We start from the raw sequence: 22,043 nt of genomic DNA, 5'->3' as shown, positions 1-22,043 counted from the left end.
GAAGCAAAACAAAACGAAACTGGCGTACCAGCCGCAAGGTTTCGCATCCGTAAGATAGATTTTGCTGGTGCAGATGCTACTGCGACTGGGATTGCTACTGCTACTGCTACTGCCACTGCCACGCCAATTGCATGGCCATCGTGCATAACTCCAGCTGGATTGTCTCTGGCCTGGAGTCGGGGTTATCTGGTCGGCCCTGTTCCCTGGTTTTAGTTTTAGTCCGGCATGCGGGCCACTGCAGTAACAGTAGCACAGCGGTGGAAATGCCAGTAAAAGAGGAGCTCCCGTCGCCGCTCATTAAGTGCCACTCTACGACAGTTGTCGCTAATGCCGCCGCAACGTCCCAGTTCCCGGGTCGTTCCCCGAGTCAACGTAAATTTGCAAATATTTGCTGAAATCAGACGAGAGCAAGTGCCACCATGTGAAGCTGAAGCAGAAACTGCTGCCTCTGTTGCAGCAGGGCACAAAAATTCCTGGAATTGTTGCCCAGCGCGAGCGGGACTTGAGCTTAAATGAGTGTTAGATGTGCAGGAAGGGGCGTCGGCTCTGCTCTGCTCTGCTCTGCAAATATGTCTGCTCTCCATCCTCTGAAAAACCCCTTGAGCGCCCTGAAGAAGTTTGGCACTTTAAATGCCAAATGCCAGCCGGGAAACCACTCTCCACTAATCCAGTCCCAGAGTCCATCACTCCCCAAACAGTTCGTTGCAATTATCCCCGCCTTGCGAACCCACCTGAGGCTATCGGCGAATCTCTTTTTCATTTCCTTTATGGCCAACCGCATATGGTACGGCCATAGCATATAGTTAGTGCCGCTCCCCGCCCTCCCTGGAAAATTTCCAACAATTGTCATATTATACTTTTAGGTTCTATTCACCTGGTTCGCTCCATTGTCCTCCTGCCTTCATGTGGCCACTCCCTGGTTTCCCTTTTGATAACCATGTCGGCGAAGGGCGCCACTTGCACCCTGTGTACCTGCAGCTGCAACCTGGATGGCCCGACGGCGAGGAGTGCTTGAAAGATATGGGAAATCAGTTTGAAAAGGAGGGGGAGATTCAAAGATAGACAGTCCCTTCAATATTGTGATTAATAAAATTCAATATTAAATGCAGACATATAAATATTTGTTTATTGATCTGAAATCTAAACTGCCTGCTCTAATTTAACAAATTTTAGAAGAGCAATATTTATGATTTCCAAAAAATATTCAGGCATTTATATACCTTATTTTCAGTTTAGAGTTTTGAGTAATTTGATCACTTTAAAACGTTATATTTTGAGAAGGATGGCCTTCGAATTGGGGACACCTTTTATGGAAAGTTCTTATTTGCCAAGATCAATTTTATAAGCAACTAATTAGGTCTTTCATTTTATTTTTGGAGGTCAGGTAAGATCAATTTTTTAATGGTCTCTCCTTCTGCTTTGTTCCCCCGCATATGAGAGCATTTGAGTTAGTTGACAGGCAAGTGTGAGAACTTTTTATGGCCTCTGCGGGGGGTCACCACAGAGAATAGAATATTTTACCACTTAGGATGGGGTCATCTCGAGGAGAGAAAGTTGAGCCATTTGGCTAACTGTAAGAAGCGTATTTGGGAGAGGTGTCACCACTTGACGAGGTCACCCCACAAATGGGGTCACCCAACAGGCATTTTTCAGACATTTAAAGGCACTTGCAAGATGTCAATGTCAGTTGGCTTGCCAAAAAAAAGAACATTCCAATCCATGCCGCAATAAGAAATCATCCCTGACTCTCGAGCAACCCTCGTGGGGACTAGGATCAAAAACTCCGTGGTTTTCCCTTCCAAGCAGGGCGGTTAATGACCATTCATTGTCTTACCTGACCCACTTGTTCCACTGCCTCCCGAGTTACGAGTTGCTTCGAGTTCGGTGAGTCAGAGCCTTGATGTATAATTTGTATTTAAAATGCAACAAACCATAATTTTAAAGTCGCCGCTGTGCGTGCAGTTTGTCAAAAAGAAGGTGGGCAGGATGATGGAGAGGAGGTAACCTGCGGTGCGACTGAAGGAACGGAATGAAATTATTAAGTATTTGCTTGGGCCGGCAGTTGGTGGAACAAAGGCCAAAGCTTTTAAATATTTAATAAGTATACAAAAACGGAGGAATCGAGAGGGAAACACAGGGACATTCGCCTGTTGTTGAGTCATGTCAATTGACTGACTGAGTGCCCCGCTGTGGCGAGGGAAATGGAAGTGGGAATGAAAGTGGGAATGGAAGTGGAAGTGGAATCAATACCATGGATGGCCGCCCGCAGGGTTCCCGAGTACTTGTAAGGATATACACACACTCTCTGACGCACTAACGGTGACAATAAATGAGTAAAAATGACTTCAACGAAACGAAAATGAAACGACAAGCCGACGGACAGACGGTCGAAATCTGTCATCAACACGCTGCCAGTGAAGAGCAAAAGATACGAAGCGAACCTGGATACGACGCACTAACAGATACCCACGCACACCCATGCGAGAGCCATGAAATTTGATACGATGCGTGTGCGTCAGTTGGAGTGAAAAGGGAGGGGGTGTGCGGTGGGGGCAGAAGGACACAGGACACAGGATAGACCAAAGAAATTTCCATTTAATAATTTTAGCCGTCTTGGGTATATTCCAAAAATCTTATTTAAACTAGCTTAACAAGATTTTCCTACTAATCTTGACAATTAAGGACGAAGTGATATTCAGTTTAACAACCGTTTAAAATTAAAGTTTATTGTTATATGCTGAATCCATTTAGATTCATAATTTATTTTTAGCACCATATTGTGATGGATTAGCTGTCGACCGAATCTGCAAATCACCGCTTGACTAAAAGACTACATTTTGCGTTGGGAGGGTATACCTATGTTTTGCATACGCCATTAAGCGAGCTGTATTTCAAATAAATTGTTTACTATCATGATCTCTAGTACCCAGAAGATATGCGGTGATATATGTAAATGGATAGTTTATATTTAACAATAATTAAAATATAATTATTACCCTTTCCAAAGAGTAGTCTGTCCGGCCGGTGCGATAGGCCCTATCATTAAAACAAAACCATAACCTTTTAAATATATCACACTCCACCAGGCATCGATCCAAAGTTCAAAATGGGGTGGTTCCGGTCAAATTGATGAAGCGCTAAATTTTATATTTGTTTTGCTTTGTTTGCCCAGTCATTAAAGACATTTTCCTTATACTTCGTCTAAGAATTAATAAAGAATAACGTGATTTATGTTCTGTTATGGGCTAAACTTCCGCTTTATTGGCCAGACATATGACGGAATGACAGTACTTTGTGGTTATGTTTCATTTATGCTGTTGTTTTTATTGAGCCTGGCAAAATATGAACCATTGATGGCATTTTATTGTTATTACGAGATAAACTGCGGGGTTCCCTTGCTTTTGCGGGATTTAACCATAATTTAAGTATGTTGTTTTGCCACAAGGAAGGGGAATTATGATGGTTTTCGGTGTAATTGGAATTTTCATTAGGATATTTCTTGGGTTATGTTATTATGTCGTGCTGTCAGAAGATTAATTTGGGAATTTATGAATTTTCTTGATGATTTGTTTACCTTCCTTGGGAGATTGCGTATACTTGTGGTCCATAATGGAACATCCCGGCTTGGTGTGCATTTCGTCGTCCACATTTACTCGTCAACCTTTTGACTCCAGGGGCGACTCTCGTGGCTGGTGAAATTTACAACCTTACCTGTCCTAATCCCGGTGATGCAGCATGCTCGCAGCAACATAATTCACTTCTCTTGGCTAGAACAATGCGAAGGCTTTTAGGGGCGGCGAAGAAGACGCTCGCTCTACCTGACCCGAAATGCGGAAAACAAAAGCCGAGACGAAAACAATAACAAAACTACGTCGCAGAGAGCTCAACTGCAACACGCATTGCACCTGGGATTCCGGCGGGATGCAATGGAATGGGATTGGGCAGGGGATTTTGGGTGGACCTGGCGCACGCCTCAGATTCTCCCTTTCGGTTTTTATGGATTTGTGAAACATTTTATAAATTTACATGGAAATGATGTGTGTATGCGAGTGCCGCAGGTGGGGCTGTTTATTATGGTAACCTCGAAAACAAGTTGAAACCCGAGACATGGCGACAAACTAAATAATGCCCAGCTTTGTGTTTGTCCATTTCGATGATGAGCCCACACAGTCGAGATAAAGATAAATACGAGATAAATGAAGATTGCGTTTCGGCACTCGAGGCGCCATTGTAATAATAAAGCCACCAAAAAATAATAATAAAATTCAAGCCCAAATCAAATAGAGCATAATCTGCTGAGGGGGCAGGCCCCGTACACTTGATCGTCATCATCACTTGTTGTTGGGGGCAGATCAAGAAAACGAAAACGAAATGAAAACGAATGCGTGGCACAAATTGAATCTGATTGTTCAAGTAGTCGGGTCTCGGTCGCTGTATCAAATGTAAATCAGAGGCGGACATCCATCCCCCTGCATTCGCTTTATTCAAATTCAACTCAAAAACAGCTGCTACACTTCATTACCATAAGGTTCGCCTTGGATAGCACTCCCAATTCCCCGGCAGTCCCACTTTTCCGAGTCCCCTCTCGCCGGGGCATGCAATTTGAAGTGTGATTATGCCTTTTTGTTGCTTATCAAAATGAAAATTCAAATTCAACTATAACAGCACATTGTTTACAACGCCCCCGAACCCCTTCGTGGACCCTAAAAACATCCAAACAAAACCCAAACAGCAACATCAACGGCAGCAGCACTTGGAGAGCTGCAAAAGTGACACTTCTAAGAGATTAAAGTGACATGTAGTGGTCCGTATATTCAGGCTATATGGCGACGGATAGCGACGGACTGTCTGACGATGAGGCGGACCCACTGCCGACACCTTCCTCCACTCGAAAGTGGGGAAAGTCGAGGGGCAGGGGCAGTGGCAGCGGCATTACGAGTCGAGTGCGAGTATTTGTTGGGCTCTATGCATAGATTAATAAATTATAAGCCGCTTCTCTGAATGGAGTCGCTCTGATTACACTCACAGAAAATAGGTGAAAAGCGAGCTTACGCTCTCTTGAACAAATTAAAGTACGAGGGGGAGTCTTTGTATTCCCAGAAGCAGGAATTATTCTAATTCAGATTAATCAAAGGGTGATTGCGCATTTTGTAGGCAAATTTTCTAAAAAAAATCATGCTTACAGTTCTTAATTGGGACAAATAAAACAAGGTCAAAAACTAAAGCATTTCTGGGAAATTTTAGCTTGGCGCATTCTCTTTGATCAATCAGCTATCAAGCTGAAAGTTAATTTGATTGGTTCAATTGAATTCGAAACAAGAATAAAAGGTTATTGATCAAAATTAAATATATATTTAAAATAAATAATAAATATATACAAATACAAAAATAAATATATGTATGTTGCTTCTAATTACATTTTAAGTGAATTCGTAATCATCGGCCTTATTCTGGTTGGAAAATCATTAAGCACATTAAACATTAGCTAGTCTTCGTAACTCTGAATTTAAAATTAGTTGTTGTGTGATCTTCGAGCTTTTATGATGTGTCTAAAGCTAAAGCTTGTGATCCATTGCTGGCTGACCATGTACTTAATCAGGGAAGTAAGTAGATCTACAGTTAAATGAGCTGCAAATTTTATTGGATTGCATTGAATTTTAGGCATTTTCTTTGGTTGAGTTTAAGAACATAAAGTGTGAATCGACAGATAAGGAATTTTGCACTTTCGACTATTGTCACCTGAAATCTGTGAACCGGACATATAAGTATTTTTCGCTTAGAGTCAAGTTATTAAAAGTTCCAATAACGAAAGCAAAGGTATGTGCAAAAATACATATATTGGAGTTTGCGAAACTTAAATATTGGGAATTAGGTGAATGGGGCACTCTACCAACGACTTAATGGATACAAACCCTTCATGTACAATGTAACTGTAGACGCCTGTAAATTCTTTAAAAATCAGAAGTCTAATCCCGTTGCCAGTTACTTTTACGATTTTTTTAAAGGATTTTCCAACATAAATCATTCCTGTCCCTTCAACGTAAGTAGTGACTAAAAATCTTTTATTCGTACAAGATATAAATTTGGTTAAATTATTTTTTTTAGCATGATCTTGTGCTGGATAAACTAACAGCTGAATCTGTAAATCACCGTTTGACTAATATTTTACCCTTTCCAAAGGGAGAGTATATGGTGAATATGAACTGGATTGCCTATGACATCATCCGCGCTGTCTTTAAAATATATTTTATATTATCGTAATCAAACTCAGTTATTTTAAAGAATTTAAACGCATCATTTAAATTTGACAAAGAACAATGTTCATGGCTAGTAAAAATTTGTTCAAACATCAATATATGTATTTAAATGAGTCAGAAATATAGAAAGATACCACCAAATTATCAGAAGGCTATATCGTTTCATGCATTTGGCTTCGAAAGCATTGCCAATATAAAATTATGTTAACAAGCTTCATAATTTCCTTGAAGAAATCAGAATTTTCTTCAGTTTCTTGCAGTGCACCTTTCGCTACCCTGTTCGCTTTCTTTTCCACTCAACTCCTGGGGGAAAACGGCAGTCAGTCCCCTGAGCATATGTACGCCCCCTACCCTTGGAGTCCCCCCCTCCATCGGATTTTCCTCCGCCGCCCCCGCATCTGAATGTGAACGTGGATGTGGATGTGAATGTGGAGCAATTAATGTTTGTGTTTTGTCATTTCAAGCCCGACATTGCCCGCTGCTCCTTCTTCTTGATGTGGATGCTGTTTTTGTTGTTCTTACATTTTATGCGCATAATTAAGTCGGTGTATCCGTAAAAGTATGCGACACTTCCGGCTTGGACAACTGTCGACGAGAGTCCCTATTGGAACCGTGCTTTGTGCTGCCTGCCTTTGCCTCTGATTTTATTATGTTTTTTCCCCGGCTTTTTCATTGTAATACAATTCATTGAGCATTGGACCTCGGAACTCTTTCTTTCCGAGATGTTCTTTGGCATGACATTCTTGGGAGAGGGGGTGGGAAATCACAAAGAAAGAAAGTAGCTGCGGAAATGCCAAAGCACGAAAGCAGAAAGATGATGATCAGCGTGGAGGATCGCTGAGAAGGAAATTGGGAAAATATTTTGATGTGCTGTAAATTGTCGATTATATCGCCAGTCCCACATCAAGAGATACAATCTCGATTATCCACGCTTGAAATTAACATTTACATTTGACAGATCTTTCCTGTTCTCAGCCCGTAATTGATATCTGTTGTTGTTTCTTCTTTTTACTGATAATTATCATTTAGAATCTCTGTGTAATATAATTATGGGTCTCTCTAGTTTGACATTCCGTCTCTGTTTTATTTCATTTTTTAACATTTTATAGATCCATAATCGTTGGATACTTGAGCACTAATTGAGGGTCTCATGTCTGGCCATTCGAATTGGCCTGCCCCACAAAGCTGCTCATCTAAAAATACATATATGTTTTGGGTGAACCTGTTTTAGGGAGTGGGCACAAATTCCGAATAGTTGTCTGGTCTTCATCTCCATCTCCATCTCCAGCTCCATCTGATATATTGATTGTTTGCACTTTGTTTTTCCGTTTCTGCTTTGTCAACAATTTTCCCCGTATTTATTGTGATTTTTTTCTGTTCCCATTGATTAAGACCCCCGACATTTACTCCATCTGCAGCTCGACATGTTTGACTTTGGGCACGCTGACTTCAGCCTAATCCCTCGGTGGGCGGAGCGGGATGAGAACTTTGATATGGCTTATCTCTGTCTCGGGATTATGGGGAGGGGGGAGTACCAGGGCAGAGCGATTTTGACACATGTCATAGGCAATGGACAAACAGAGTCCACCTCCCCAAGAGGGATTCGCCCGCTCCACTAACCACTCCTCGTGTAAGCCACAAAAAAACAAATCACTTGGGGGCAACCCCTCCATCTGGTCGCTGGCCCCACATCCCAGTGGCATTATTTGAATTAAGTGCATACTTAAGCGTAATTTATTGGAAAATCCACAAGAGCCTCCAGGCGACTCTCGGCGGATTGAGCTGGGCGCCTCCTCCATCTACCATAAATCTATTGTTTCAGTTGGTGCGAGGTCGCGTCATTAATCTGCAGACGACTCTCTTAGTCCAGTCTGAGATTTCTGAGCACCAGATGACATTCTATCTATGTGTCTCGGGTTTATTTGTGCCCGGCTCTATTTGAATAGTGCTCCGGCCAATGTCTCACTCTTCCGCGCACTTCTTATCTCTTGGTGTCAGACCAAATGGCAGTAAAAAGAGTCCAGATGGGGAGGAAAACTCGTTAGAGTTAGTACAATGTGCGGGTGGGTTGTTTATTGGGCCGAGGATTTCTGCAAACGACATCGATTCCATTTAATATGCCAAGTGCCCATTTTAAAACCATGTTAACGGCCATTGTTTATGCATTAAAACAACCATTTCTGCTCATAATAATAAATGGAATAATCATCAAATCACAATATTTGGGCCAACATTTATGTGTTCAATGGGAATTTAAATTAAATTCAACACACATTTTAATTACTTCTAAATAAATATTTATGCCAAAATTGACACAAATATGCATGGATTTTAATTTATTCATTTAACTGGAAATGTTGGTGAAATTATAATCTTTTGTTGACCGAAGCCGAAGCATAATTCAATACATTTCGGTACTATTTCTAGATAAATATTAGTTTGTGATTTCGGTTAATTTGGAATATGTGTGAATTATACTCTTACCTCACTGGTTTATTTAACTAGAATTCTAATTGAAAATTTTCCTATTTCCCTGTTGCCCATTTAATTTGCAAACACAAATCACTTTCTGGTTATAACTCTCTACTAAATTGATATTGAGTGCCTTGGATTCTTCTTGGTATCAAATTATTGTTGTTTTCCTGGCTTAGCTTAATTCGTTGCCACTCTAGACCGTCGTCCACTGGCAATTTCCAGTTTTAGTTCGACTTCAAACCGGGCTTCATGCTGCGTCTACTCCCCGGATTCTTGGGCTTTTACTTCTTGGGCACAAGAAGAACGAGTTATTGGCATGCATTGAATTTGCTTCGGAATTTGTTGGGTTCCAAGGGGCGAAGGGCTTTGGATTGGGGGTGAGGATGAGGATGAGGGGGGCCTGTGGGCCATGAGGAGGAGTAGTAGAGCAAAAGAGTAGACAATCAGTGGCATGTATAGAATTTCACTGATTTATGTTTCATATAAGCGGACTACGAGGCAGAGATTCCCTCAAGGCAGGAACGTGGCATAACCGAAGGATGAGCAGGATGAGCTGCTGGATGGAGGAGCAATCCTCCGGTCGGGTGACAATGCAGTGATTACATCTTTGAGCATACATATACGTATACACACCCCCACAATTTCCGTGATGTGAAAGGCATGCCTTTGCTGCCGTTCAAAAAATATTTTCTCTCAAGCCTCGTCAGAGCTTCGGCTTCGTAAGGAAAGAGGGGCTATATGATAAATTTTTGATTAAAGGCCCCCATGCCTGGTCTTGATAGGTTCCACCCCCCTCCACCCAGTAGTACATCTTCATGTGTGTATAATATGCATTCCGTTTGTGTGGAAAGCTTTCTCAAATTACGTTTGACATTCAATTGAGTTTAAGTTGATTGCCAGTTAAGTGAAACAGAGAAAGATATACTAGGGGAAAGCGATTTTTGACAGCTCAACGCTGATTACTCCAGTTATCCAATAACCGAAGATTCCACTTGGCAGTCAGAATCAATCGCGGCCGTCATTTATCCAAATGTTAATTTAAACAATTAATATCCGTAGCTGCGAGCGAGCGGGCCGGAGTTCCTTAAACATGTCAATTTGCAAATTAAGTACACAACATGACAGACCAGCAGCGAAAGAGATGGCAAGACTGCGCGCGAACGAGAGGGCAGACCACACAGAGCCAAATATAGATCGAATCTGAATAGTTAGCCTCGGGAATGTAAATGAAGACTGGCACTTGAGAGGGCAGAAGAAACGAAGGGAGACGGCAGCAGAGGGTCATTAGAAACCAGAGATTTAATTGGGCCAGAGTACTCTTAAATATGATTTGTGAGTTCCCCAGAGGAATCGAAAAGCGGAAGCCCAGAGATTACGTATGCGAGTAATTACTAGATGAGCTTCCAGATACCATAGTTCCTCGGTTCTGGTAGGTTAGGGCAATATGATCATTTCAAATGGAATATTTAGGCCGAAGAAAACTCTTTTATTAAGTCAACTTGCCCCGAGGAATGTTTATGATACCATATAATGATAATATTAGACCAGAGTGCTCTTAAATATGATTTATAAGTTCCCTAGATGAATTAGAAAGCGGAAGCTTGGGTTTTACATTACTAATTTGGTAGGTTAAATTAATTTAAAGAACATAATTCGCTAATATTAAAGTTATTGTTTCATACCAAAATTCCTTAGTTCTGACAAGCTAAACCAATATAATCATTCAGAATGGAATGCTTATCCAAAAGAAAACTCTTTTTTACTTATACTTCTTATGTTTACTTGTTGATAGGGGATTTTTTCCTGAGAAAACATACCATATGCTATCCAAACAACTGATAATTGTAGTATTCTGGAGGTGATTAGTGGTCGTTGCTACTGCTCATTCCGACAGGTGTTTAAGGGGATGTTTTTTTTTTTCTAAAAAAAAGAGGAGCTAATTTGTGGCCAAGTCATATATCATGGCATTATAGACGACAGTTGAGTTTCCGTACCTCCAACTTCTTCCACTTCTTCAAGTATATATATGTAATTTTAAGTGAAATAAATATACAGCGCAAAGCGCATAGGTTTATATTTAAACGCTCAGTCAACGGCAATTTCCTGCTGTTGCCGGCGATGCCTTGCCGAATTTATAGATAATTTTTCATGATTTTCCCGACACATTCTTTCCCAATCTCGTTGCAGATGCGCTCAGCAGGTCGCTGCGACGATGCCTTCGAGCTGGTGCTGCCGGCGATGCTGATGATGATGAAGTTGCTGCCGCTCTCGGTCCGCTTTAGCTGCTGACAGCCAAGTGCAGTATCCGAAAGATACCAGATACCCGAAACAAAGGAAAGGAAAAGTGCATTTCCTGCTACCTAACTTGTGCGGGGAGTTCTGTTCTACCTACGTGCCGGATTCTACCTACGATTTCGTAGATAGTTGAAAAAGAGAGTAGCTCGCCGAAGATACTCGCTACTAGATACTCCATACTCCATACTCGATACTTTTCGAGCGCTCAACTACAAGACAGCTGCCAGCCGCTCAGTTTGGTCAAGAAGCGCGTTCGCGACGGCTGGAAAAGAGCGTACCGCCGCAGGAAAAACCAAGAAAAGAGCGGACATTCCACCTCCCTCTCCACCTCTTCGAACCAAAGGATTTACAGTGAAAAAACCAGTGAAGTGAAAGTGCCGGCGAACGCATCATCAATCCTTTTTCCCCGCCAAATATTTACGCAGTGGTGATTGCTGTTGACAAAGTGGATTGGCATTCGGGGGACACTTTCAATTAGGCACGTTGCCGCTGCTTCATAAATGTGCCACAATGGCCGCGCCGTCCAGGACGACGTCGATGCCACCACCCTTCCGGCTCCAGCTCCGGCTACTGATACCCCTACTCCTGCTACAGCTGCTCCTGCGCCATGATGCGGTCCACGCGGAGCCGTATTCCGGCGGATTCGGCAGCTCAGCGGTGTCCAGCGGAGGCCTCGGCTCAGTGGGCATCCACATACCCGGCGGCGGAGTGGGCGTCATCACGGAGGCCCGTTGCCCCAGAGTCTGCTCCTGCTCAGGATTAAATGTGGACTGCTCGCACCGAGGACTCACCTCTGTTCCCAGGAAAATCTCAGCGGACGTGGAGCGACTGTAAGTATTGGGGAAATAAATATAACCAAATGTGGATTACCCTAAAGTGACCCTTGACTTGTTTTAAGAAGGCTACAGTGACCATTTTTTTCTTATTCCTGGATTAAGTGTCAAATATATCCTAGAGATTAACACCACATCTTAACAGTTTTCTAGTCTTTTCTCAGTTTTGACCATTGAAAATTCCCATAATTTTGTATTCTGCACCCATAAAATTCCTGCCTTGAATACGACTTAAAAATCAATTTGATATGTGAATACTGCTTTCAGCATTCAATTACCACTCCCCTTCAAATGCAGCCATAAATCAATATTAAATTCACAATTATATTGAAATTCCGTTATGCAAACAATCTGAGCAGACGTAAAACCAACAGAAAGACACTTCCCCCATGGGACAACAAAGACTTCCGTTAAGTCCCGCACCAATGCCATATCGAAACCTTGCCATTTCGCTTCGTTTAGTTAGGATCTCCATTCAGATACTTCCTCTTGGGCAGACGGGCAACTGCATGACAAATTCCAATTATGGAAGGCCCCTTCCTTCTTCCTTGGCCGGCCAATTGTTCAAACATCGAGCACACTCTATTAAAATAATAAAGCCGGACCCGGACCCGCTCGCACACGCCTGCTGCTGGCCGGGATTGTTCCGATTTGTATTTATTTAAAAATCAGCATAGGCAAACAACAGCAGCGGGTTCAGGGCAGTAGGATTGGTGTGGGGAAATAAATAAATCCGTGACCATGTCGTCGTGTCGATAGCGATAAAGGAGGAGGAAAAGAAAAGGAAAGGAAAGGGTCCCGAGGGTCCGGCCAACCATCCAGCCAGCCCCAAGAGTTGCACAAAAAGAGAGCTGTTCCTTTGGCGAGCTGCTTACATTAAATCGCCATTAAGTTTATTAATTGTCGCCGAAGGAGCCGCATAAGCGCATCAGTGGCCAGGCGGCAATAATTGTTGCATGTTGCCGAGTTGAATGCATTAAGCCAATGTGGCTGTGACTGCGATTCTGCCAACCATTCCGACTGCATTTCCATCTCCATCTCCGCCTCTGTCCATCGCTCACAGTCGCCACATAAATTAACGCGCCGGCAATTAGCAAGTGTATGCAAAATACCACCTCCCAACGCCCCATCCCGACCACCTCTCAACTCCAACCTCAGCGGCCTCAAAAGCCTGCTGTCGTGGCTGCAGTTTTTCTACATAAATTAATAACAGATATCAGCACCGGCACCAGCACACCAGCAGCAGCAGCATTAACGTTATAGCATTATAGCCCAGTTATAAGCAGTCAGGCAGGCCAACTCGGTTGCAAGTTGGCTGGCAACGTCGCTCAGGGACACATTTGGCTGCTGTTGTTTGCGCTCTTTTATTTTATTTTTTTCTTTTTGTATTTATTCGCTTTTAATGTTGAAAACAGAGAGTAATATAAAACACAGAAACACAGAGCAGTGAGCCAACAGAAACAGAAAACATATCAACATGCACGACATATTTGCATTTTAAAATAGAGAACCGAACCCAACTGAACCGGGCACACGATATATACAATACACAGGGTGCCTCAGGGCCCCCGGAAAATATATATTTTTGCCATTTTGAATGACATTCCATTGGGAGAGATGAGCAGCCGAGTCCGAGTGTCAAAGTGCGCAGGAGAATGTGTCAAGAGTCTTAAGTAGAGCTTAGGAGGGGCTGGAAAAGAATCAAAATAAGCGGCTGCCAGGTGAGGATGTGATGGAAAGACTCTTGGGGGAATTATGATTTCAACAGATTAGGTAGAAGCGGGGGAATTAATTCCCCAAGCCATCAAAGGGAGGCTCTAAAGGTGGAAAATACTTTTGTTTCAACGAAATTGAATACAGTCTACCCGCCGCTCTAAGTCACATTGTCTGTGGCACGTATAAATTTGAGGAAGTTTCATGGCTCAAATTTCTTTATAATAGAAATCACTTCTATTTTAAACATAATAGTCGGAACATTTGACATCGCCTTCATAAATCTTTCCTATCCTTTATTATACCCGTTACTCGTAGAGTAAAAGGGTATATTGTATTCGTGCAAAAGTATGTAACAGCTAGAAGGAAGCGTTTCCGACCCTATAAAGTATATATATTCTTGATCAGGGTCACTAGCCGAGTCGATATAGCCATGTCCGTCTGTCCGTCTGTCCGTCTGTCTGTCCGTCTCTCTGTCTGTCTGTCCGTATGAACGCTGAGATCTCGGAAACTATAAAAGCTAGAAGATTGGCATTTTGCATGCAGATTCTAGGAGTTCCTACGCAGCGCAAGTTTGTTTCAAAAAGGTGCCACGCCCCCTTTAACGTCCACAATCGCTTATATACGATTTTAAAAATTTAAATATTTCGGAAAAGTAAAAATGCAGTTTTATTGTGTTTATCAATACCTATCGAAATGTAGAAGAAATTTTTCAAATCGGACCATTCGTTAAAAAGTTATGCGTGATCAAAGTTTCTATCTCCATCTTCCTCGCACTCCCTTTACCTGAGTAACGGGTATCTGATAGTCAGGGCACCCGACTATAGCGTTCTCTCTTGTTTGCATTAAAATGGTTTGAAAAAAGTTTGAGTTGAACTTTATTATATTGAATTTCCCTGATTGATGTTATGAAAATACGACTGTAGTACTTACTATATAGTTACTTCAAAATCTTCTTGAATCGCATTTTAAATTCGATTTTAATAAAAAAGTTTCGCGGATTAAGTCCAGCCTTGAGGCACCCTAGTGCTGGCTTGAGCAGAACAGAACCTTCTAACCCGGCACACGAGCATACATCAAATATTGAACATGCCCACAACTATTGGGCCTGTCGATGTGCACCGAACGTTCGAATATTGAGGCGCCCAGAACAAAAAAACAATGGCAAAAGCAAACTAGGGCTCTGCTCTGGCAAATTGTGTTCCTCAGCCCCCTTTTGACGCCCCCGCTCATGTCATTGCCATTTAATTACAAAGCCCCCGAGCGGAGAAAGACCCGAAGAGAAGTGCCGGAATAGAAGAGTTCTAAGCTGACAGGCTGCCAGTCACCCACACAGTTGATTCAATTGACACGACAGCATTTTTGCATATCTAATTTGCGGAAAGGGGGAGGGCGGGGCTTGGTCGGCAAGCGGTGGCCCTTAACACCTGAGGACGACTAATTTATAGCTGAGGTAGCTGTGGCAGCTGCTTTTGATGTTGTTCCCCTGTTCTTCGGCTCGGAATACGGAATACTGCAAAAGGGAAAAGGGAACCTGGCCACAGAAGAGCAAACCCCAAGATGGCACCTAATTGGCAGCGGAGGGCGAAAACCAACAAAAGGCTTTTATATCGGGCCCCACACGCATCTAATGAAGTTAAATGTTTAATTATAAGCCAGGGAAAATGGCAAAAATTATGCATACGACCGACCATTCCAACCAAAAGTGATTTAAACAAATTACATAAAAACCAGCGCCAGAAGCGTTTGAAAAATGTTTGGCAATTAGGCGGCGACGAGCAAGACTTTTGTTTTTATTTTTACACCAACAAAAGCAAAACAAAGCATATTGAAAGTATGCTCGACTATCTGATGTTGTTTGTTCTACACATAAAAAAATTATGATATCTTATACTTTAAAAATCGATATGCATCTCGACAATGTTTCAAAAAATACATTGAAACATATTTTCAAGAAAACCCCAATACTGTGTACATATATGTAAGGTATACAAATTCGGAGCTTAGAAAAGAAACTTTTGAAACTGATAAGCGATAGGCCATCAGAAAAATGGGATTTTGATCAGGATTTTTCATCGTGTAGTTACTATGGTTGGTCGTCTGTAATCAGTGGGATCCGCGCCTGAGATGCCCACATCTCAAAGAGATATTAAGCTCATTAAAAAGACGTGTATGTGTGGAGAGCATGGGTGAACTGAGGAGCAGGCTACAGCCAGCCGCTTCTTCTTCGTCGGCAACTTGATGCGAGATTCATTAAGGCTTAAGCCGCACAGAAAATATTTTACGTTTGGGTCGCCGAAGGTCTTCCTACCTGTTGTTCGGGCCTCGATACCCAGACTCGAACCTTACTCAAAAAGTGAGCAGCTGGGACCGACTTGTTGTTGGATGTGTGGTTGCTTGTATGTAGATGTGATGGTTGCGCATGCGCACACGGTTAAGTTAAGTCTTTTGTATCTGCTTCTCGGTTGCATTTCATTGTTATGACATCTACAGGTAAGAAATTGTTTGTTTCTGTCCGAGAAACGAGTTCTGGCTTCGTTGGAGGGTTGGAGGCTGGGGAGTATCGTCCCGTGTTCAATGATTAAATATCATATTTTCGTTATCAGCAACAAGCAGCAGAAATCTCTTACTCTTTCTCGCTGCATCCCCCCCTCTCTGGTTTCCCCTTGGCAGCGGCAGCCAGCTGCATTCATATCTCAGATTGCTGTTGTCTTCTTGTCTTACAAGCAATTAAAAAAAATTATCGCCCTGCCTGCCTGTTCGAGTGAGTCTTGGGTTGCATCCTTCCTGCTCCAACTTGCAACATAATTAATGCAATTTCTGTAATCGTAATTTCTTTATCTATATTTGCAGCGAGTTGCAGGGCAATAATTTGACCGTGATATACGAGACGGATTTCCAGCGGCTGACCAAGCTGCGAATGCTGTAAGTTAAATTATAGTACATTAAATCGAAATTGGCCGATTAACTTTTCGTATTTCCACAGCCAACTAACGGACAACCAAATCCACACGATCGAGAGGAATTCCTTCCAAGATTTGGTCTCACTAGAGCGACTGTGAGTAGCCCCCAGTTATATACCCATAACTCGTTTATTACCAATGCTAGTTGCATGACATATATTTTTGAATATTGAACTCACTACTAACCAATTTTTGACGATCTCCACCACGGATCTTAATCAATTCATATTTTCTTAGACCTAGAATATAGCTAGCGTGCAAATTGAATTTAGCTTGATGCCAGATTTAGTTTCGATTGTTAACATTTTGTATCTTATTCCCGTTTTCGTTCTTGTTTATTTTTATTGCATATCTCTACCGTTCTTTGTCTCTCTCTGCTTTCGTTACGTTTCGTTTTGCGTACCTAATATGCTCGTCTCTACACCAAAAACCATACCAAAATCAAAACCAAAATCGAAATCGAAATCAAAACACCAAAAACCAAATCCAACATTGTAACCAATCAGACGCCTAAACAACAATCGATTAAAGGCAATTCCTGAAAACTTAGTGACAAGTTCAGCGAGTCTTTTGCGATTGTAAGTAAACTCCAAAGTAGCCGATAGTAGTCGACACTTGTAGTCAAGTCTGTTTCCTTATCGGATCACATACTTATGGTTCTCTCGATCCCTAGGGACATCTCCAACAATGTCATCGTCACGGTGGGAAGACGCGTCTTCAAGGGCGCCCAATCGCTGCGGAGTCTTCAGCTGGACAATAACCAGATCACCTGTCTGGATGAACACGCCTTCAAGGGTTTGGTGGAGCTGGAGATACTGTGAGTACTTTTTGACTTCAAGAAACCAAAGTGAAGGGGCAGAATAACCAAATTAGCGAGTCAATCAATGGAACTGCGCACCAGTCAAGCCGAGTAATTAATCAATGATTTTAGTGCCTTTTTTTAATCAATCAAACGGGAATTAATCAATGAATTAAAAATCAATCAGTTAATGCTCTGACTAAATTACATAATAAATGGCTAAGCTTAGTGGCCAGATAAACCAATCGCAGCCGAAATGGAGCTCATATATCAACTGATTAGAAGGGAGTAGGCACGACCAAATTAATGTATGGCAAGTGGTGGTGTAAGCGTTTAACAGTTTGGCAAGAGAGTGTAAATCGAGGTTAAACTTGCACTATCTAGTAAGAAAAAAGATTATATGGAAAATAAAAACAAATCGATTTGTATGAATTAATAAAAAGAAACTAATCACAAAAAAGTTTGCAACAAACTAGGTCACATTGATGCTAAAACAAAGCCGACTAAATTCCTAGTTTTCCAATTATAAATTCTCAGTAAAATGGAAGCATTTTAAATTGGGATGTTGCATATTATTTGGCAGTTGGCCAAGCAAACAGCACTTTAAACTGAGTATCTATCAACCAACTATATCTATTATCACTTTAATGATTATCTAGTACTACAAGATGTGTAAGATAACATTTGTAAATTTATTTAAAAGCTAGTAAATATAAAAAAGTAATTAAAATTCACTGCTAAACAAGAATAAGCTGTATGAAAAATGGAAAAGTAAAGTCAATTCCATATATGAACCAGGAAACGCGATGTACGCTGAAAAATTTAATTAAAATTTGATCGGCACTCGATTTGTGCTGTTTTGGCCATGCCCAGCCCTTAGAGCCATAACCATAACCAGCCCATAGATATAGTTGGTTGATAAGGCCGGATCATCTGCGCTGTACTGACCATCTCCCCTCCTCTCCTTCCGTATTTTGCAGCACACTGAACAACAACAACCTGACGTCGCTGCCGCACAACATCTTCGGCGGACTAGGGCGTCTGCGGGCGCTCCGACTGTCCGACAATCCGTTCGCCTGCGACTGCCATCTGTCCTGGTTGTCGCGGTTCCTCCGCAGCGCCACCCGCCTGGCGCCCTACACCCGCTGCCAGTCGCCATCGCAGCTGAAGGGCCAAAACGTGGCGGACCTGCACGACCAGGAGTTCAAATGCTCGGGTATGTAATGGCCGATGGCCCGGTGTTTTGTGCAACATGTTGTGGCAGCTTCCACTCCCTGAAATGCTACCAAAAATGGGCAACATTTGGCTGCTCCTCCCCTTTTACCCTCCTCCACCCGTTCCATAGAAGAAATTAATTAGTTTTTTATGCCAAAGCGAGGAAAACAAAGCATTGCGGTTATAAATCATAAGCAGTCATATGGGCACGCCCCGCTGCCTCGTACGCCCACGAACCAACCACCATCAGCACCACAATATCTGGCGAGAAACCACTTGGTGCTTTGGTGGCTTCATCCATTGGATGCGATTGCCATCCCCCTCTTTTCCATCAGCCAGGTCGTGTGTTTGCCAAAACGTTTAACGCCGTCGAAATCATTGCCTGGTGTTTGTACTTTTTGGCTTCTCCGCTTACCGAAGATGCCGATGCAGATGCCCAGCGAAGGCTTAAGACTTGAGCAGGAGTCGGAGACGGAGATGAAGATGAAGATGGAGCTGCGGGCCAAGTGAATGGGAAGTGGCCAAAACGAAAAGCAAAGCTGAAGACCGAGCGTGAAGCGCTCAATGAAGCGGAAAATGCGCCCCAAAACGATGCAGCCATGAAACGAGTTTCTTGGCTCAACCATTTCTGCTGAATGGTTAGGGTATCGCATTGTTTTGCGCTGTGGTTGGTTTTTCTGGGGAGCCTGTAATCGATATGAGTATGCAGATGAGATGGTATATCCCTGAATGACCCGTGTCAAGTTGGATAAAACTTTAGTGCCTATAATAATGGGAAATGTGGGGGTTTCTGAAGTGATTAACAATGTTTCTGAGAATTTTTCCTAGGCTAGAAATCCTGATGAACAGATTGCTGGTTTGAGGATTTAAGAGTAACATTTTTGATATAAGTCGTTTTGTATTTTCAAAATCGCTAGATCTATTTATATCTGTCTATTTTATATTTGGGACCATTTAGTTGTTATCTTGCAAAGCTCTTAGATTTCAATCTCTCCTCCAAGCATATTTACCTAACGAATCCATCACGAAAGCGTATCCACACTTCCACCTTTCCACTTGAGTGATCTATAATTCCTTGCTTGTTTGACTTTCGTTTTGGATGAAATGCTATGGAATTATGTGGGTAAACATTTATGACCAGCGGCTGGTTATAGTTGCACCTCCCCAAACCCATTTCCCCCAGCCCCCCTACACCCCCTTTACCCCGCCGCTGGAGCGAGTTGTGCAGTAGCATTGATAATTATGCTACTGCTGGTGGAAAAGCGAGCCAGATCCAAATCGGATGCTTGTTTTCCCAGCTACCGGAGCTGGTTAATGCCAGCTTTATTTCGAGCAAGAGCGAGCTACTTATCCTGATCTCCCCACTAACCATATTGTTTGTCCATCAGGTCTGACGGAGCACGCACCGATGGAATGCGGGGCGGAGAACAGCTGTCCGCACCCATGTCGCTGTGCGGACGGGATCGTCGATTGCCGTGAGAAGAGTCTGACCAGCGTGCCCGTCACCTTGCCCGACGACACCACCGAGCTGTAAGTGGTGCATCTCATTTGGATAGGGGATTGCCTCGCTGACTCCCTTCCTTTACACTCTGATTTTTACAGCCGCCTCGAGCAGAACTTCATTACCGAACTGCCGCCGAAATCGTTCTCCAGCTTTCGACGACTGCGACGCATCGACCTGTCCAACAACAACATCTCCCGAATTGCCCACGATGCCCTGAGCGGACTAAAGCAGTTAACCACTCTGTAAGTAGATAATGCCCGTTGGTGGAGGTGGTGCTGCCACTTTACCTGCCAGTGCAACAAGTAGCCATTGCAGAACAAAGTGTGCACTCACTTGAGCTGCCCTGCACTGGGGCAAACTCACCTGAACCGAGTCGCATCGGGAGGGGGAATGGGCCAAGAGGTGCCTTTGGGCCGGGCCAGAAGCGAGCTAATCGGCCTACGCTAAGCGTTCCTGCCAGCTCACACCGCCAGGCATCGGCTTACCTGTGCGAATCCCCCCTCGCCAGACACCCAGCCACTCCTTCTCCTCCTCGACGAGGATGTGTGCGCCGGAGCTGGAAACGTGACACGGACTTAATTAATGCTAGCCACATTAGAAGGGATTTAATTTCTGCATTTTTGAGTAGGTTTTGGAAGAGTGCCTTTGTACAATTTAAACTCTTGTAGGGGATTATACATATTATTATTATAAGCATAATACCATTTTAATGAGTACCTTACAAAAACAAAGGAATATTACTTGTACCGAATTCTTAAAGGGATTGTACGTACTAATTTTCTCAGGCCAATTAAATATTTATGAGTGGTTTATCAAATAGATGCATTTTACGCAGATAATTCTTAAATTAAATGAAGAAAGGTAGTTAAGTATATTAAGGTAGAGTATTTTATTGGGATTAGCTTGGTAAATTAACTTTCTTAAATATTTAAAAAAATAATGTTATGGATAGACTTTTAACTAAAGAAGATGAGTTTTCTTACCAACTCTTGAGTATTAGATTTATCTAGAATTTTGGCGTGTCACGACCTACAGGCGAAGCCCATCTCTTGGTTTTTCAGTGCCAAACAAACCAGTTGCCGCCCGCAACAACAACAACAACAAGATCAACAAGAAGAATGACAGCAGCGGCAGTAACAAGAAGAACCTAACCACTTTGTCTTTGCCCGCAGAGTGATTTTTATTTTTTGTAATTTTTTGTGCCACCTCCTGGCGGGGCTTGTGTTTTCTTTTTTGTGTTTTTTTTCGAGCTTTGTTAACATTCGTCGTGTGTTCTATTTGTGTTCTTTTCCATGTCGGCTCCACCCATCGTCAACGGGCCATTGTACCATCGTGGCATCATCCCATCAGCGTGCTGTACGGCAATAAAATAAAGGATTTACCCTCGGGCGTGTTCAAAGGACTCGGCTCGCTGCAGCTGCTGCTGTTGAACGCCAACGAGATCTCGTGCATACGCAAGGATGCCTTCCGCGACCTGCACAGCCTGAGCCTGCTCTCCCTGTACGACAACAACATCCAGTCGCTGGCTAATGGCACATTCGACGCCATGAAGAGCATCAAAACGGTGTAAGTACATGGAGTCCCACTCCGCCCCCTGAACGCCCACCATCCACACTCGAGTGGGGAACATGGGTCCCGAGCCCATGTCGGGATCCCATCTTGAATGGAGCAGGCACTTTGGTGTTAAACCTCTGAAGTGCATTTAGTAGTTGCCTTTGACTGCGCGCCCCTCGCCTCCCTCCTCATCTTGAGTCCGCTTCAGAGTTCGCGTTGACATTTGTTTAGCAGCAAACAAGAAGCTTCTCCCGCCCCCAGCATCCATCCATCCAACCATCCATCCCCCTCTCTGTGAACCGTGAAGACTTTCGGCCCTAGGAGCGAACAAAAGGCGAAGACGCCGAGAAGAATTCTCCTTTTGGCATCGATAAATGTACGCTCGACTACGAGGCTGCGACTAAAAACTTGGATGGGCGTCAGGGTCTGAAAAAG

The 22,043-nt window shown here is 43.0% G+C and overlaps 2 protein-coding genes across 2 annotated transcripts in view; both read left to right on the top strand.

Annotated features, from left to right (window-relative positions):
• LOC108048901 (protein slit) overlaps window positions 1-22,043 on the top strand; it is a 54,624-nt gene that overhangs the window by 20,963 nt on the left and 11,618 nt on the right. The window contains 9 exon segments of the mRNA XM_017129845.2: window positions 10,920-11,857; window positions 16,427-16,498; window positions 16,560-16,631; window positions 17,043-17,114; window positions 17,210-17,353; window positions 18,316-18,551; window positions 19,939-20,080; window positions 20,153-20,296; window positions 21,405-21,620. Of these exon segments, the coding sequence (XP_016985334.1) occupies window positions 11,538-11,857; window positions 16,427-16,498; window positions 16,560-16,631; window positions 17,043-17,114; window positions 17,210-17,353; window positions 18,316-18,551; window positions 19,939-20,080; window positions 20,153-20,296; window positions 21,405-21,620 (1,418 nt within the window). The 5' untranslated portion in view covers window positions 10,920-11,537.
• LOC108048902 lies at window positions 5,507-6,261 on the top strand. Its single transcript, XM_017129846.1, has 4 exons — window positions 5,507-5,603; window positions 5,662-5,817; window positions 5,873-6,040; window positions 6,106-6,261. Exons 1-4 carry the CDS (start codon window positions 5,541-5,543, stop codon window positions 6,259-6,261), a joined length of 543 nt encoding a protein of 180 aa, XP_016985335.1. The 5' UTR covers window positions 5,507-5,540.

This window comes from Drosophila rhopaloa, unplaced genomic scaffold (assembly GCF_018152115.1).
Source record: "Drosophila rhopaloa isolate 14029-0021.01 unplaced genomic scaffold, ASM1815211v1 contig_115, whole genome shotgun sequence".
NCBI classification, from domain to species: Eukaryota; Metazoa; Arthropoda; class Insecta; order Diptera; family Drosophilidae; genus Drosophila; species Drosophila rhopaloa.
Note: the sequence above shows the minus strand (reverse complement) of the source record. Positions and strands in the feature narration are given on the sequence as shown.

Excerpts from the sequence above, each read along its gene's own strand:
- LOC108048902 (XM_017129846.1), top strand. The coding sequence starts at position 5,541 with ATGATGTGTCTAAAGCTAAAGCTTGTGATCCATTGCTGGCTGACCATG. Across the intron at positions 5,604-5,661 it reads CCATGTACTTAATCAGGGAA|GCATTTTCTTTGGTTGAGTT; the intron begins GTAAGTAGATCT and ends ATTGAATTTTAG. Across the intron at positions 5,818-5,872 it reads TTCCAATAACGAAAGCAAAG|GTGAATGGGGCACTCTACCA; the intron begins GTATGTGCAAAA and ends ATTGGGAATTAG.